Source organism: Amphiura filiformis, chromosome 1 (genome assembly GCF_039555335.1).
Source record: "Amphiura filiformis chromosome 1, Afil_fr2py, whole genome shotgun sequence".
Taxonomy (NCBI): domain Eukaryota; kingdom Metazoa; phylum Echinodermata; class Ophiuroidea; order Amphilepidida; family Amphiuridae; genus Amphiura; species Amphiura filiformis.
This window is the reverse complement of record NC_092628.1, coordinates 64,069,937-64,086,699: the sequence shown is the minus strand read 5'-3', so window position 1 is coordinate 64,086,699 and position 16,763 is coordinate 64,069,937. Positions and strand designations below refer to the sequence as shown.

General features: G+C 36.2%; 2 protein-coding genes across 4 annotated transcripts in view; one reads left to right on the top strand and one right to left on the bottom strand.

Moving 5' to 3' along the window:
- Positions 1 to 8,054, bottom strand: part of LOC140150818 (adhesion G-protein coupled receptor G6-like) — a 47,880-nt gene extending 39,826 nt beyond the window's left edge. For all 3 annotated transcript variants that reach the window (XM_072172959.1, XM_072172966.1, XM_072172974.1), the window contains exon 1: positions 7,806 to 8,054. The gene's annotated coding sequence lies outside the window, so the exon portion shown is untranslated. The remainder of the gene's footprint in view (positions 1 to 7,805) is intronic.
- A 7,686-nt stretch (positions 8,055 to 15,740) lies between these two features.
- On the top strand, positions 15,741 to 16,181 carry LOC140162286 (uncharacterized). The gene has a single exon (XM_072185528.1). The coding sequence runs from the start codon at positions 15,741 to 15,743 to the stop codon at positions 16,179 to 16,181; it is 441 nt and encodes a 146-aa protein (XP_072041629.1).
- The last annotated feature ends 582 nt before the right edge of the window (positions 16,182 to 16,763 follow it).

Genomic DNA, 16,763 nt, shown 5'->3' with positions numbered 1-16,763 from the left:
AGTGTTGCGATTTGGTAGTTCACAACATCTTGCGAATGGTAGTGAGTTTCGGCAAAAAATGCATTGCTCATTTCCTTGCGAGCGTGTAGAAGAATTTAAATATCACAGAAATGCTTTTATAGGTCCTGTGGTTCTTGAGTTATGTTGTAAAGAGGGCTGAAACAACAACACTTTTGTAAAATGTACATAACAAATTAACAACAATAAATTAAGCAAGTTTTCAAAGTATATGATTTGTAGAATGAACTCTTGCAAAACATCAAAGTGTTATTTTTCAATAATATATTATTTCAGACAATAACAATCGATTTTATTTTGGCTGCTTCGACCAACAATACCGCATCTACCCTTAATGAGTTAAGTACGTTTTACAAAAGTATTGTTGTTTCAGCCCAACATAACTTAGTCTACTGTAGTAGACCAGTTTAATTTATCATTCCCTAAATTAAGCTCTCTGACCTGACCATGGAAAACTCATCATTCCTGTTCTGATTCAACAGCTCAGATATCCATGGGAAAACTGTAGTAGACCAGTTTAATTTATCATTCCCTAAATTAAGCTCTCTGACCTGACCATGGAAAACTCATCATTCCTGTTCTGATTCAACAGCTCAGATATCCATGGGAAAACTCTCTGGGCAGGGCAGTCACTGGAGATGTGATGTGTTTCGTCATAGATTTTAAATGGTTTCATGCATGGAAACGTATGAATAATTTTCAATTGTTTATCACAAAAAAGGAATGCAGCGCAGTCTAAACATAACTCGAAGAACCACGGGACCTACAAAAGTATATCTGTGATATTTGAATTCTGCTACACACTCGCTATGAAATGACCAATGCAATCTTTGCCAAAGCTCACTATCATTCGCAAGATGCTGTGAACTACCAAATCGCAACAGTTTATAAATACGGAAATTAAAAAAATAAATTATGAAAATAATGACTAGTGAAAGGCAGCCATACATGACAAATATATATTGTGAAGACATTCTGAACAGAGACTTGTATCATTAATAACATTAAACGTATTTTTAAAAACGGCACATAATTGACTGCCATAGTGGTTCTGTGTCTGAATTCAATGGCCAAAAATCCCCGGTTAAATAAAAGCAACAAAACTCGTGACACATTTACTCGTATAAATAGCCTTTAATTATTTTATTTTTTGCTGAAAAATGTGCTCGATATTTAAACTGGATTTCTTGACTTTGGTTTTCCTGACTAGACTTATCATTGTCTCTAACTTCAACAGGATATTTACACAAGTCTAAATTATTTTTTACCGTCATTTGATACCTGAGCACTACCTGCCGATCTTACATTGCCTCTGATTGGTCAATTACATTATATCTTCACTTTAATCATCCATCAGAATGGAGCTTTTCACCCCAATTTTTCTGCGTGGTGAAATTATTCTAACAATATTGCTGATTGGTCCAATTGATAATGAAAACTTCTTTTTGGCCAATCGGCAGGTAGTTCTCATAGGGTAAAGCCATGTTGTAACATTTGCTGAGAAGGACGCCCTCAACGTTTTTACTATCAGTACAGACTTCATATCCCGTACGTTTTGTACGACATAACTTATTTTATTGCAATACACACGCATAGAGTCTGCTTGAGAAACCCCAGTGTATATTGTATCTACACAAATGAAATAAATTTTCAGCATTTACGTAAATTTTATAACGAATAAAACTTCATAAAGTGTTTTACAACGTGCTCAAACCAACGACTGTAAATCCATTGGGAATATGACGGTATTTTGTTGCATAAATATGATCCGAGGCATTAAAAATACAACAAGGCAGGCGGCAACTTAAAAATATATTTTTAAATAATTTATGTAAAGTTGCCGCCTGCCTTGTTGTATTAAGAGTATTTACATATTTTCTTTCATATTCCAAATCATTGTCTTTTGCAGCAGTGTCACACATGGGTATAATAGATAAATAAATATAATTATGGTAATCATGTTACTGTTCTGAATAGCAATTTCTATGCTCACTTATGCTGTCACAGTCAGATATTCAATACTTATTATTGTGCGTGCACTAAACAGAGATCGGAAACACATTATGTCTTGAGACGTCTTGAGACGTCTGAGATAAATTGTAATATTGTACTCCAGATTCAAAGTTACAAAAGAATATCTATAGTTTACGTTACCAGCAGTTGTAACTTCAAACCTTATACAACCAAAGACATTCAATAAACACAATGAACAATTATTTCAACTCCAAACCGTACATGAGTAAGAACTGGATTAAAAACCACCAACATTGGTGCGACAGTCCCAAATCACATGGTTGCAATAATAAGCATTGGATCAGCGTTAATCCTCTCTCTATGAATACAACGTAAGAGTATAAAACCTGCTCTTTGCATTACTACGATATCGCAGGATACATAAATGCAAGCTATAAAGTAATGGGATATTCATTGCATTGCTTTATAAGGGTGTTCACGTTACATCATATTAGCAATGTAATGTAGTCAGACGAGATATATAGACTTAATGTTTCAGCAAGGTAACATGTGCTTTCATATTGAAAGGAAGAGGAGCAACTATATACCACATTCATTAGGGATGGGGCTCTATGGTGAACTATACCATTGTAAACTAGGAATTGACATATTGTTTACATTAACACCGCTATTATGAATGCTACGACATAAAGCAAGAAGCATTAGTGATGTCGTCTTGCCGTATTGTGGTCCTCCTTTCTGCAAGTTTGAGATGGGCAAAAAGGACATTAGAGTTGATGCTAGTGCCCGTGCTAGTGTTACCACAAGGAATAGTGAATTAGAAATATTATCGCGAAAGAATAAAGGGTCGAGAAGCGAGCGTTGACTAAAACACAAGTATTGTCTCAAAGTAAAAAAGAAGACTTTAACCCCGAATGTTATTCGTCAGAGACTACAAGAAAAATTCATTACTTTTACTTTAACACAATAGTGCTGCTATTTTTTTTTATATCAAGTTGCAATTGAATTATCTTATGTATGATGATAATTTTCAAACACCAATTATTGTGCATTATGTTTTAATATTTTCTTAATCAACTTTTATATAGTCTTTTATCCAGGCATCTTAATAATAATTACCGTATCTTTCTTACTTTCAGGTAAAATATTGGTGTATATCAACAACCCTAAAACAAAGTATTTTAGAAAACTCAATTTTAACGTCTTTCCTTAAGCGTTTGCTTAACATAAGTATTTTAATACAAAAATATTTCGTCCTTCCTCAATAAATCTAATTCGTAAATATTTTCGTGTGATTAACATGATATAAATAAATTAGAGTTGTTGTTTAGAAATACGCCAATTAGGTATTTGATCCACTCAAGCCAAATTGGCCATGCATAATTTGTCATTTGTTTTAGGCTTGAGTGCAGCTTAATGCTTATTACTCTGGTAATTCTCTGTAGTAAATTTAGGGGCAACTGTTTTAGCATGGAATTTGAGTTTTGTAATACGGTAACTGTTGAATCTGATCAACCATTCAACGGAAAATATTCTATATAATAATTGTCTGTATACTGCATTGGTAAGAGAGCATCCACGAATGTCACGTAATTTGGTGCACGGTGCGGACTATCACATTCCTATTCCAACTAGCAACACGTGTAATGCGTATCATATTTATACCACAGCTATATCAGATATATTATAAAAGAAACACTAATTTGTATAAACAACTCGACGAGATACGCGACTTTTGAGACAATAAAATAAAACAACCGGTGGAAGTCACACAGTGTCGACACCCAGTATTATAAATATAAACTTAATACTCCGTTGATGAGCGACGGGCGATTGGTATTTCACCGAACGCAAGAAAAGGAGTCCTATCTGATTGGCTAGAAATCGATCGCTAGATCGCTCAGTGGTGGAGTACAAACTCAAAATGGAGAGATGTATTCAATTCGATTGAAATCAATATTCTATTATTGACGCAGATAAAGAAAGTAGCATAGTGTGTCGATAATTGACATTGTATTATAGATACAGCACCTGGATCTTACACGTGTTCCTTTATATAATTCATTTCTCAAACAGTTGAATATATCACAATTTTGATGAACGATTTCGAGTTAGTGTATTGGAAACAAAACCTGGGTTTTACCTGACAACAAATCGAATTTTCTTGTAATGGCAACACCATATGTGGTACAGATCATGCGCAAATCGTAGAATAGAAACTCTGCGGCAGGCTCTGTGGTATCTCATATCGTGTAAATGGTATGCTTAGCCTGAGTCGTTCGGCCTATCTCGAACAAAATCGCCATGCGTAGTTGTTGAAAAACGAGAGGATTCGCCGTACTATCACGGCAATTTTTGACACGAAGATATAGGGATGATGACGCTGTGAGTCAGGAAGTAACGTACTGTTTGCATAATCCTAAGCAACGTCCCTGTTTGGGGTGGTGTTATGGCTGCAGGGTTTATGCGTATTCATAGTGGTGGATTGGGGTGCGTACCTCTTTGTAGGGGTGCGTTGGGGCTAGTGGTGCCAGGGTTATTTTGCAATGGAATATATACGAGTTGTTTGATTTGAATATAAAACCAAGTAATTGTACTCGTATGGTGCTGCGTTGGGGCCAATGATACCTGGGTTAGTTTATAATGAAGTCTACGCTTAAAAGCACAATAAAATATCATATGTAATGATGAACCTCTTAACAGTACTCTATCTCTGCGTCTCGCCCGGTGTGTGTGGGTTCACAGCTGTTGGATTAATAATAATTACTGATTGCATTTCTCTAATAAACTACTGAATATATATTAATTGATCACACCAGTATGCTAACAACAAATCTACGCTGGCATTGTACGTTCGGCATTCCAGAATGTTGACATTGAATTACGATTCCCAATCTATTCTCATTATTGTTTTCCAATCACATTCCCTCAATCGAGCAATTGATATTATGCTCATAGTTACATTGAATTAATTAGGCATCTTTTATTGGACTTTTATTGTGACGCGTCCATAAATCGCACACCCAACTGGCTTTGTCCACGTAATTTCACTCAAAGAATCTAGCTAGTAATTTTACGAGTAAGCTGACATTTATTTGAGTAATAATATTTGACAAGTTGTTCAGTCATACGCGCGCAAAAGTTCTAGTTGCGACCCAGTCAAGTACCTTCTTAGAGTTCGATAATAGTTTTTTTATCATGATTGATGCTGTTATCTGCTTTCATTATTATGAGATTCGTCGTGCTGTATTTTGCTATGTGGTTAACAATGTCCCACAAATCGGAAACGTTAAGTACCTCTGAGTTCGACATCGTTATTGATGAAACATTTCCGCAGTTGATGTAATCAACGACCTCGGTATCATTTCATCACTGCCTCCGTTTTTGTTTAATTTAAAACCTTCCCATACATAACGTGTCATCGCCGTATAGCATGACATTTTACAGTTTCAAGAACACAGTGTTCAGAAGAACACACAATTAAAGCAAATAGATTTACTAGATTACCAAAGGGCTTATACAATAAACCAAGATTGAAAGTATCTGCAAAACAAATGGAAAATAATACACCTAAGGAAACACAATTTTGTTGAGGGGAAAACTTCATTCATTTTTATAGTGTAAGCCTTCTGTAAAGTTCAAATTGATAAAACCTATGGATGTTTGCATCTAAAATTAAAAAGCCAATGACTGGGTGTGCAATATGTAAAGGTTAATGTCAAAAGTGGGTTGTGGGTTGTAGTGACATTTTTGTTTGTGGGTTTCAGCTGCAAGAATTAATTTTGAAATGATCGTGGATTACTAACAACGGGGCTCCCTTTTCCTAGTAGTGATTGTGGTACTGTGTGTAAGACATGGATGGTGGTATAGAAATGTTGTCTTTCCCGTTTCTACGATCTTCACAACTATTATACATCACCCTCTGATATTATTAGACGAATATAATTGTGTGGGTGTGTGTAGGGGTGGATTGGAGGGGTGTGTGCCTATTGGGTGCAGTGGTAAACAGTATATTTATAGCTGCAAAAAATGTTGTAATGGGAACTTATGTGTGTACAACTGTTACTAAGTCTACGTGTGGTTTTGCTATGGAAGGCGGTGTAATATATCAATGTTATATGATAGCTAAAGTATTTTGCAACGAGATCCGAATCATATACAATCATTTACAAAGTTATCCGTATTGTATTATAGGGGGTTTATGGGGTGTAATTGTGACGAAGTCTGCGAGTAGTTTTGTAATGGAAAGCTTTGTGCTTCGGTAAATATTTACAATATATTATAGATGAAATAGTATATTTTACAAAGAGATCAGAATCATGGATAAATAAGTAATAACTTTGTATTTTATTGCGTGTGCGTTGGATGAGTTGATGCGTGTGAGTCCCGGGTCGTGGGTGTGAATGTATAACTGTGAGTCTACGTTCGGTTTTGTAGTGTGTCTACTGTTAGGCAGTGTGTTACTGTTAGGAAAACATCAGTCTGAGAACCGGATCATGGAAAATCTACATTATTAGCGAAGTTGTATTGTAACCTGGCATTGTGGTATGCGTGGGGCCAGGCCAAAATTTGGAGGCCCCAAACGTAACGTGAACAAGGCATGTGCTCTCAAGTTGCCAAGTGTTTAGTTTTTACTAGGTTGATTGCGCGCGAAGCGCGGAAAAAATTTCAATTTTAGACTATTTTACCCAAATTGAAGCTGAAATTTGCTATATAATCAGTGATAATGTGCCAGTGCGCGCGAAGCGCGCAAAAATTTGCATTTTTTTGTACCCTATTTTGATCAAAAACATGGTGTTTTTCGGCTAAAATGGAAGATGCACAATGCACAGGGCAAATTTGGGGGCCCCCCCAAATGTGGGGGCCCTGGGCCCGGGCCCATCTGGCCCTATGGTAAATCCGGCCCTGGGTGGGGGTGGGGTGGGGTGGGGTGTGCGAGTATGTGTTTTACGGGTGTGTGTGGGGTGTGTGGTGTATGTGTTGTTTATTATGATTATCAATTTACATGGTCGTATAACCCTTTATAACTATCATAATTTGAAACTAATTCTCTCCTTTGAATGCAATTCGAGACAAAGAATTGTCCCAGGTGCAATAATTACCCATTTGAAATCCCTTTTTGTATTATATAAGAACACCTGGTATTTAAAAGGAACAGTGATGAAAGTCAATTGCCTGTGATATTATCTGTCCTGTCCCACTAGTATTTATAGTGTTGACCTATAGAAATCAAACATGGATAAAATACAAACATTTACTTGTGATCAGCATAATCTTAGTAGATGTTTATATAATTGAAAACCCCGCAATTATTCTCAGATCATTATTTTTAATTTTCCATTAAAGCATTAAATTCTGCCTGAACTTGTAATATTCGTGGTTTGGTAACATTTGGTTGGTTAATAGTTAATGTCTAAAAAATGTTCTATAATTTTAAACCCATAATTCTATTATTTATTGTTATTGTCAAAATTCTGCAACTATCTATGTCATAGATATAATAAGTTACTCTTAAGTATGGAGACATGGCAGCTATATTACTTTCATGTCAAATATATCCTGACACATTACACATTATTTTATCAGCTTCACATCGGTGTGATACGAGACGATTCAAAACAAATGTGGTTCACTGTCAAACTTTGAAGTTTACGCAGCTCGCAAGCAGATGGATGTTGTAATATTGGTAGTGTAATTAATAAATGCAGCTCTATTGCTTAGACCTTGTAGCGGAGTGAGGCACACAGTGGTAGATTTCTCAATCAAAATACTAGATATAATTGATCAAATTTAATAATGTTCGTTGAACTCACCTGGTATCAGATAAATAATCAATGTTCTCTTGCATATGTCTCAATGTATGTAGATTTAACTCAACAGTATGTTTCATATTCCAATTGTTAGTCTGGCTATTCCACTTGGCTCTAGGACAGTGTGAAGTATGCCCAACCGTGTCTTGTGCTCGCTTGTGTCATAAGATGAGCTGTTTTTAATCAGTTGAACACCGAGTGATCTGCCGTGCTTGTCATTTATTGGTCATTGGTGTCAATGCATCTACTGTTATATACCAGACTTGTAGTGACTCGACTCGAAATGACTCGACTCGACTCGACTCGACTCGAGTTTTGGTGACTCGATGACTCGACTCGAGGCAATGCGACTCGACGACTCGACTCGACTCGAGGGTTGATGACTCGATGACTCGACTCGACTCGAAATTTGATGACTCGACTCGATGACTCGAGGCTTGTGACTCGAGTCAGTATGGCTGAATCGACTTTTAAAAATGACTCGAAAATATAAATTATACCTTAAGATTTCTAATAATATCTGCATGTATTCTTCCACATATCTCAGTGTGTGAATGATTCTTATATTTTACAAAGTGGGCTCTTACTATACCAGCTGGGAGCCTCTCTCACATCCCTACGTACATGTAAGCTCATGTACTTGGTGCATGGAGGTATATTGAAAAGTAGTCTAGCTCCAAACCCTTCCACCTATACAACATTAATTATAGAACTACCAAGTTGAGCATAATTTCAGGACTTGATCAAAACTCTATACCCATTAATTGTGTCTGTTACTGTTATGCAAATGAGCAACTGAACTTCCCCATTCATAAAACACACAAGTGAATAGGTCAACTTTCAAGTGGTGTTCAATCAATAAAGTGTCATCAGTCAATCATCACACATCATTGGAGTAGTGCCTCAAACCCAATTGGTGTGACATCCAACTTTAACCAAACATCCAACTTTGTAAGTTAATTCTTTCTTTGATTACTGTGTACCTTTTGATGTAACTGGTTAATAATTAATATATAATTATTTCATTTTGGATTACATACACTTAAAAGTACATGTCAATGCCTACATGTTTGCCTGTTTATGAACACAGTAGACCCCTACTGTTTTAGTCTTTTATGTAGCTATATTACAAACATTATTACATCAAACAACAAACAATTTACATGGTAACATGAATGGTCTGAGATTCAATCAATTAATCAACATTGTTATACATTTGTACATCATCTTAAAACACATCAATGTTAAAAAAATTGATCAAAGATTATTATTGATCATTGTCAGAAGTGTTTTGAGTTGATTGTCAAAAGTGGTCATCACTCATAAGCACATGTAGGTCAATTGTAGTAGTACACATACTTCAGTTCTTGTTGTTTTACACAATATTGTAAGTAATTGATTTTACATGGTGGTATTTATTCGTAACCTGTAAACAATTTAACACAGGCGTGAGAATTTGCAGGATTTTTTCTGAATTCAAATTTTGTGCTCAAATTTGTTAATTTTCAAGCTGTTTTGAGCTATTTTTGCCCAATTGTACATATTTTCAGGATTTTCCCCGAAGATTCATTCTCATGCCTGTTAATATAACAATTAATTTTGTGAGGACTTTTTTCATTTGCAAATTGTCAAAATCCACCATTTTCGTGGAGACTTAATTTCACAGATCACCATTGTGCTAAATTTTGATATTGATTTAATGATTTTAATAAGTAAGCTTAAGAATTTCAATCTGACTTTCATAATACAATTACCTTTTTAATTTCACCTGTGCTTATTTTTGTTAGGCCTACGCAGTCTCTTGTGAATTTAGCCCACTCGCGAAATTAAAATCCTTGCGAAAATAAATCCTTTTAGTTCATGGTTTGAAAGTAGGCCCTATGACATTATGGTCTATGCTGGGGGTCTGATGAGTCCCACAGAAAATCTTAGCTTTTTTCTCAAGTCTGTTGTAACCATGGTATAAGTAGTGTGCAGTGTGTTATTTGAGTGTATATCCTCACTATCCTGGCACTACAGTTTAATGTTTTGCAAATACCAGTACTTCTAATTTATTTGTGTGTTAAAAATGTACATGAATGCTACACACATGTCATTGTAACAGCCTGTGCACACACCCCTACATGTATGCTACATGTCTCATTCACACAATGACTGATCACTTTATTCCCCATCCAAATACACTCCTCTACATGCTGCACACATGAAGAACTACATTGCAATGTGACTGACTGGTGTGAGCATTTCCACCAGCCACATGTACTTCTTGTGCCCAGGCTTGGGCTTGTGCATCTGAGTCAAATTAATAGAGAGGTTCTTACCATATACAGAAATTTGGGATGTATATGAATTTTGAAATATTAATAAAACATGGATATAATTATCCAGATGTGCATAATAAGACTCGAAAGCTAAATCATTGCTAAATATATGTTGAAACTAGTATTGCACAGTCTGGCTGTCCATACTGTACATAGACATAGTTTTTCACTTGCATCCCAAAATATGCCACCTTTAGGCTAGATTCACTATGACCACCAATATTTGATCTCTTTTGTACTTGATTAATTAATTTGTTTATACCCATAATAGGACCCATACAAGTACTTGAAGTCCCAATTTCCATACCACTACTGGACCAGTACCCGTACTCGAGTCCCAATTTCCGTACCCATACTCATACCCGTACCCATGGCTCCGTACCCGTTCTTGCACCCTATTTTGGAATGGACCCAGTACTGAATACTTATGGCTAGGGATCCGCACTGCCGTACCCTTACCCATGACCTGAAATCCGTACCCATGGCCTGGGACCCGTACCCGTAAGTACTGTGGTCCGGGACACGCACCCGTACTCCATACTCATGGCGGGTCCTAATGGCAATACTACAAGTATGACTGATTACTGATTTCCACAATGCACTGGATGGAGCACATAGATTCATAAATTAATATTATGTACTCTCACTGGGATTTTAATTTCAAAAAAGTACAAATTCATGCAAATTGGGCTATCAAGTTGACAGCTGGTATTATGAGCATATAAAGCGTGAAGTGACTCGAAATGACTCGACAAAATATATCTGACTCGACTCGACTCGACTCGACAGAATGGCCTGACTCGACTCGACTCGACTCGACTGAAAACGTCAAATGACTCGACTCGACTCGGACTCGAAGCCTTCATGACTCGACTCGACTCGAGACTCGAGGGCTCGATGACTCGACTCGACTCGGACTCGACTTTCAGTGACTCGACTACAAGTCTGTTATATACACGTTGCGTTCAGAGAACTGACTGGTGTGCTTTTGGGGTATGGACATATCAGACTATGCGAAAGAGCAGAGATAAATCGTAATTATGTTTATAACATTGTTACTAACCGTGTTCCAGTTGTATCAAATATATGCATCCTTACACCAGTCATACCAGTATAGAACAACAAAATGTCCATAGAAGCGGATAGTGTAGTTTTGAGTACGAATTAGTAGTATAAAAGTAAACGTAGGAAAGTTGTAGTTGCAGAAGTAGCAGTAAGGAAACAGTAGATGTATGAGTAGCGCAACAGCAGCAGCAGTGCAGTAGCAAATCAACAGAAGCAGTGTATAGTAATAGCAAAAGTAGGCCTTATAGTGCCGCGGTGTTTCTTGTTCACTCGAAGTAGAAAAGTCAGAAGTGTTAATATTATACAAATATTGAATGCTTATGAGTACAATGGTAAGAATATTTTCATGAGGTGAAATATGGACTGTTCCATTGAATGGAACAGTTCATATTCCATTGAACGAGTAAAAACATTCAAAATTTGTTTTATATAAAAAATCATATAAAAATTGTTTTTCTTCCACTTAATTCTATAAATCACAAAAATAAATAAATTTAAAAAAAAATATTACGAGCTGTATTAATTTTAGAAGCGACACCCATACCTATAATTGGCGAGTCGGGTAGTCTCCGTGCGCAATATACGCTCGCGTCTGTCCGCGTTGCCATGGTAGCTGCGAGTGAGTGCAATGGAAAAAGGACTATTGCACGGGCGTGGAGTGCAATAGTATTCTTCTATAAATAGCAAGAATAATCAATAGTAATTGTGAGTAGACGCGGCGAATCAGCCGTAAACTCGGCAAATTGTATTCTGAGTTCAAGTGTAAAATGTATGTGAAGGTCGTATTCATAGGTGTATCAATTCGTTGCGACAAGTATCTTATCAAACGCTGTTTAAATCAATCAATAATATTACTGCTGAAGAGGATAATAAGCTTCTACCTATTTCTATAGAATAGTTCTTGTCTTTGTTTGCTTTGGCTAAATCCTGTTCAAGTGGTAGATAACAAAGCATTGTATTTTGTCTAGGTATGTATAATCAACAATGAACAATGAGAGGATATTTCTGAACCTCGTTGACTTGGGGATGATTTGAAATGACCGCCAATTATGACTGTTGGATATTTATTACCAGAAATGTAGAAAAAGAGACACATGTAGAACCGATGAAAAATACAATTTTGTCGAAGGAACAGAGTTCAACAAATCATAACCCTGCTTTTGGATATCGTTTGAAGTCAAATGATATACCATTTTAAAGCTTATGGTATATATTTTCTAAACACGAAATAAAACAAAATTGACCGGGGCCAACTTTACGGCTGATTCGCCGCGTCCAGTCACAATTGACCGATCAAATGATAAGAATCTTTGTATGAGTTAAATAACCTACAATGATAATGAAGGTACTTATAGATATCATCGACAATAGCATTCGAGATCATACTAATTAAGTAATTTCTGTAGCATTAGCCTGTCAACTACAAAACCTGATCATAATCAAATACAAGGAATCTAACCTCCTCCCCCCCCCCGGTTCAAACAGTGTAGTGATGTTTTAATGATATACACGTGGTTTTTAGAACTACACACGTTGAGGGGGTCGAAAGAAATACATGTACTTTTAATGGCATCATAAACCATTGCTGAAATTGAATTGACTGCAAAAGACAAATTGTCTTCGAAGTATCTATATATACATATGTTTGATCTATTTAGAAAATAAAATATTTACTATTGTCGAGAATCAAATACGTAATTAATGCCAATTCTTTTACAAATCATTCGAACCGTGAATATCTGCAGATACTAAGTAAAGAAGTAATCGTATAATTGCCCTTTAAATCGTCAGAGTATATTCCCAGTTCTTCATTCGTGTGCTCCGCTTATCTTGACTCACATTGCAATCCCGTGATCGCAATCAATCAGTTGGAGCATTATAAATGAAATATACCGTATATTTATATTTGACTATTAGATAGATGATACAACTAATACAGTTGCTTTATTAACCATGAGTAACCATGACACTGTGTCGGTATTATTTTACTTGATGATACTGTTCACTTATTTTTCTCACCAAGAGAATAGCGCTTCTTCAGGTTTATTTTCCAATTATATTAATCTTGTATATTGTTACTACTTATCTTGTTTTAATCGTAAATCATCTTTCTGTTTGATTGCTTGTTGCAACATTAATAATTAAAACAAATATAAAAAATATTAGTCTTTTATAAATTAAGTATTTAGTATTTTTTATGATCAACATTATGGCAATAATAAGAAAATTAATAATAATTACGTCAATTTTCCCGATATGTCAGAGGTCAAAGTGTCCCAAAACTGCTCTTAAAAACCGGAAGTTAGAATGGCGATTGGGCTTATTAATGCGAAGTTTAAAAAATTCAATAAGTCATGAAGAAACGTTTTTCATGCTTTTAGAAAGTACAAAAGCATCCAATAAACAGAATTGGGGTCAATAAATGGTCATATTACTGATACTTTATATAAAATTACAATAATGATTTATCTCATTTATTACCGGTATTGGCGGCATCTCTTAATGATAATATGTATGTATAGATTAACATTGTAATGACCTAGTATATCATTTGAACACATGTATGGATTTATACTCAGCTTTGATCTTCCGCAATATTTGAATATTACCATAAAAATCGCTTTATCTACTACACTACTTTGTACCAGCTTGAATATATTTTCCATCGATTTTGCATAAATGTAATTTTAAATTAAGCAAGTAATAGTGTACGATTCCTACAATAAATGCATCTGTCGACCAATCTACATGATATTTTCATACAAAGGGTTATCATTTATTTCTCTAAATACATAGCTAATGGTAATTGACTGTTATTACCGTTGTATTGTAGGTTACCTGAATTTGTAATTTGTACAATAATAATGCTGACTGAATTTGAGGAGACATCCATCAAAAATAAGTTTTTCTATTTTTTTCCCTCAACATATATTTCTGGTTTTGAGATTTTTTACCCGAAGTTTTATGTCAGTATATCTAAGATGACCTGGCATTTGCAAATCAGATATCAGAGATCCCTATATATCAAATGTTACAAATGGCCTAAGTGAATACATAAACAAGTGCTCTTATGTCAAACAGAGAACGCTGCACAACGTGTAAATTTTGTTTCACAGAATATCCCCTGGACTCCCTTAAGAGGCAGTCCCGATGCTGAAACACACCTTGTATAATTTGTTACTAAAATTAGAATCTTGTTTTAAAAAGTGTTTTTGTGACACATATTCTCAGAGCGAGTTTATTGACAACGGGCGCATTTAAAATTCATAATTCTTGAACACCGTTTTAATGCCCCTGTGTAACAACAAGGACGCAACAAGATGAACCAACCACCTGCATAAGGAAAAATGATAATCAGCTGAAATTGATATGTGCAATAAAATACTTGTTTTAAAATAACACTAGTATACTGTCCTTTCACAAATGACACAGGTATAAACTGTTAGGCATTCGTATAATGTTGATATTGAATATTTATTGGAATTTCCAATCCATGCTTGTTATTGTTTTCTATATCGAGCAATATTATCGACGGTTGAGAACCAGAAAGCCTTAACTCACAAATGAATCCTTTGTGAGTTAAGCCTTTCTGGCTCCCAACCCTCGTTATGCTCATAGTTACATTGAATTAATAAGGTATTCTGTTGAGTCTGCTTATGATATTATTGTATGTGTACCACACAATATCATTTGGAAGACAGGCAACTGGCCCACATCTTAGACACATTCACTAGTGATTACACTCCCCCAAAAAGGAAACCCCAGCTTGGTCAAAAATACCGTACAATCAGCCTCATCAGCCACCCACGCAAATAATGTTAAGATTTATTTTGAACAGACTGAAACCTCTGGTGGAGAACATCATCGCTGAAGAACAAACGGGCTTCAGAGCAGGAAGGAGTACCACAGAACAGATATTCAACCTTAGAATACTGTGTGAAAAATATCTCCAGCACCAGCAGGACCTATACCATGTCTTTATTGACTTTAAGAAGGCGTTCGATAGGGTGTGGCATGGACCACTATGAGAACTTATAGCATCATCCCAACACTAGTGCGTACCATCAAACAGCTGTATAGTAATGCCATGTGTACAGTGCTGGCAAATGGAAGCATAGATGAGTGGTTTCGAACAGAACAAGAGTGGGGGTTGGACAAGGATACCTGCTATAACCAACGCTATTCAACTTATTCCTTGAAAGAATATTATCGCTAATGCGCTAGAGAACCATTAGGAAATGGCCAACATAACAGGCACTGAGCAGTATCCAATCTTTGCTTCGCTGATGATATAGATGGCTTAGCTAGTAGTGAGCAAGAATTAAAGTCCCTGATTACTAATCTCCATCAAACATCACAGATGCATGGTATGGAAATAAGCTCAAAAAAGACCAAGCTGATGACCAACAATCCAACAGGAATCATTGAAGCAGTGGAAATAAGTGAGCAACGATTAGGCATAGTAACCAGCATCAAATATCTTGGTGCGATGATATAAGATGAAGGGTCAAAACCTGAAGTGCTTTCCAGGATCGCACAAATAACCAGCGCCATGGCAAAATTAAAGCCATTATGGAATGACAAGAACACCTCTCTGGGCTCAAAATCAAACTATTCCATCTTCCTGTATGTTTGTGAATCGTGGACACTGACAGCAGACCTAGAAAGGAGAGTACAAGCACTGGAGTTGAGGTGTTTCCGTAAGATCCTCAACATCTCATATAAAGACCACGTGACCAACGAAGAGGTACGGACCAGGGTGAAGCAAGCTATTGGTCCCTACGATGACCTACTAACAACAGCCAGGCAGCGTATGATACATTGGTACGGGCACATCTTTCGCTCCTCTGGTTTAGCAAAGACAATTCTACAGGGTACAGTGAATGGTTCAAGAAGAAGAAGAAGACAGAAAAAGAAATGGGGAGACAACATAAAAGAATGGACTGGCCTGAACTTTTCTACTTCACAAAGGGCAGTGAAAGTCAGGAACTGATGGAGAGAGAAAGTCAAGATGTCATCAGTGGTACCCCGACGACCAAGTCGGTTAAGGCAGCAGAAAGCAGTAAGTATAGGGGTACCTGCAATTCTGGACTTTTGTTGCGAGTCGTTCATAAATCGTACACCTAAATTCCTGAGATGGGACTTCTGGACGACTCAGTGCCTTCGGAAGCAGCTTGGTGGCTTGAAGAATACACTCGGTTAGTTATGGAAACATATCAAAATTAATTATGAAACTAATGACTAGTGAAACACAAGGAGGCCATACATGACGAAAAAATATTCTTGTTTATTGTGAAGACATTTTGAACCGAGACTTTTATCATTAATAACATTAAACGTGTTTAAAACGTCACATAACTTACTGCCATAGTGGTTCTGTGTCTGAAACTCAATGGTCAGAAATCCCCGCATATTGATTCAAATACAAGAAACTTGTACCACCATTACTCGTACTCGTATTATTTGCTTTAAGCAAATTAACAAAAATATTAAACATTAGTGCAGATCACCATTATTTAAATTAACATAATCATTGCTCATTAATCGATACTATTGTATGGAGCAGAAACTTGGA

Coding starts and splice junctions, on each gene's coding strand:
- LOC140162286 (XM_072185528.1), top strand. CDS start 15,741: ATGGCAAAATTAAAGCCATTATGGAATGACAAGAACACCTCTCTGGGC.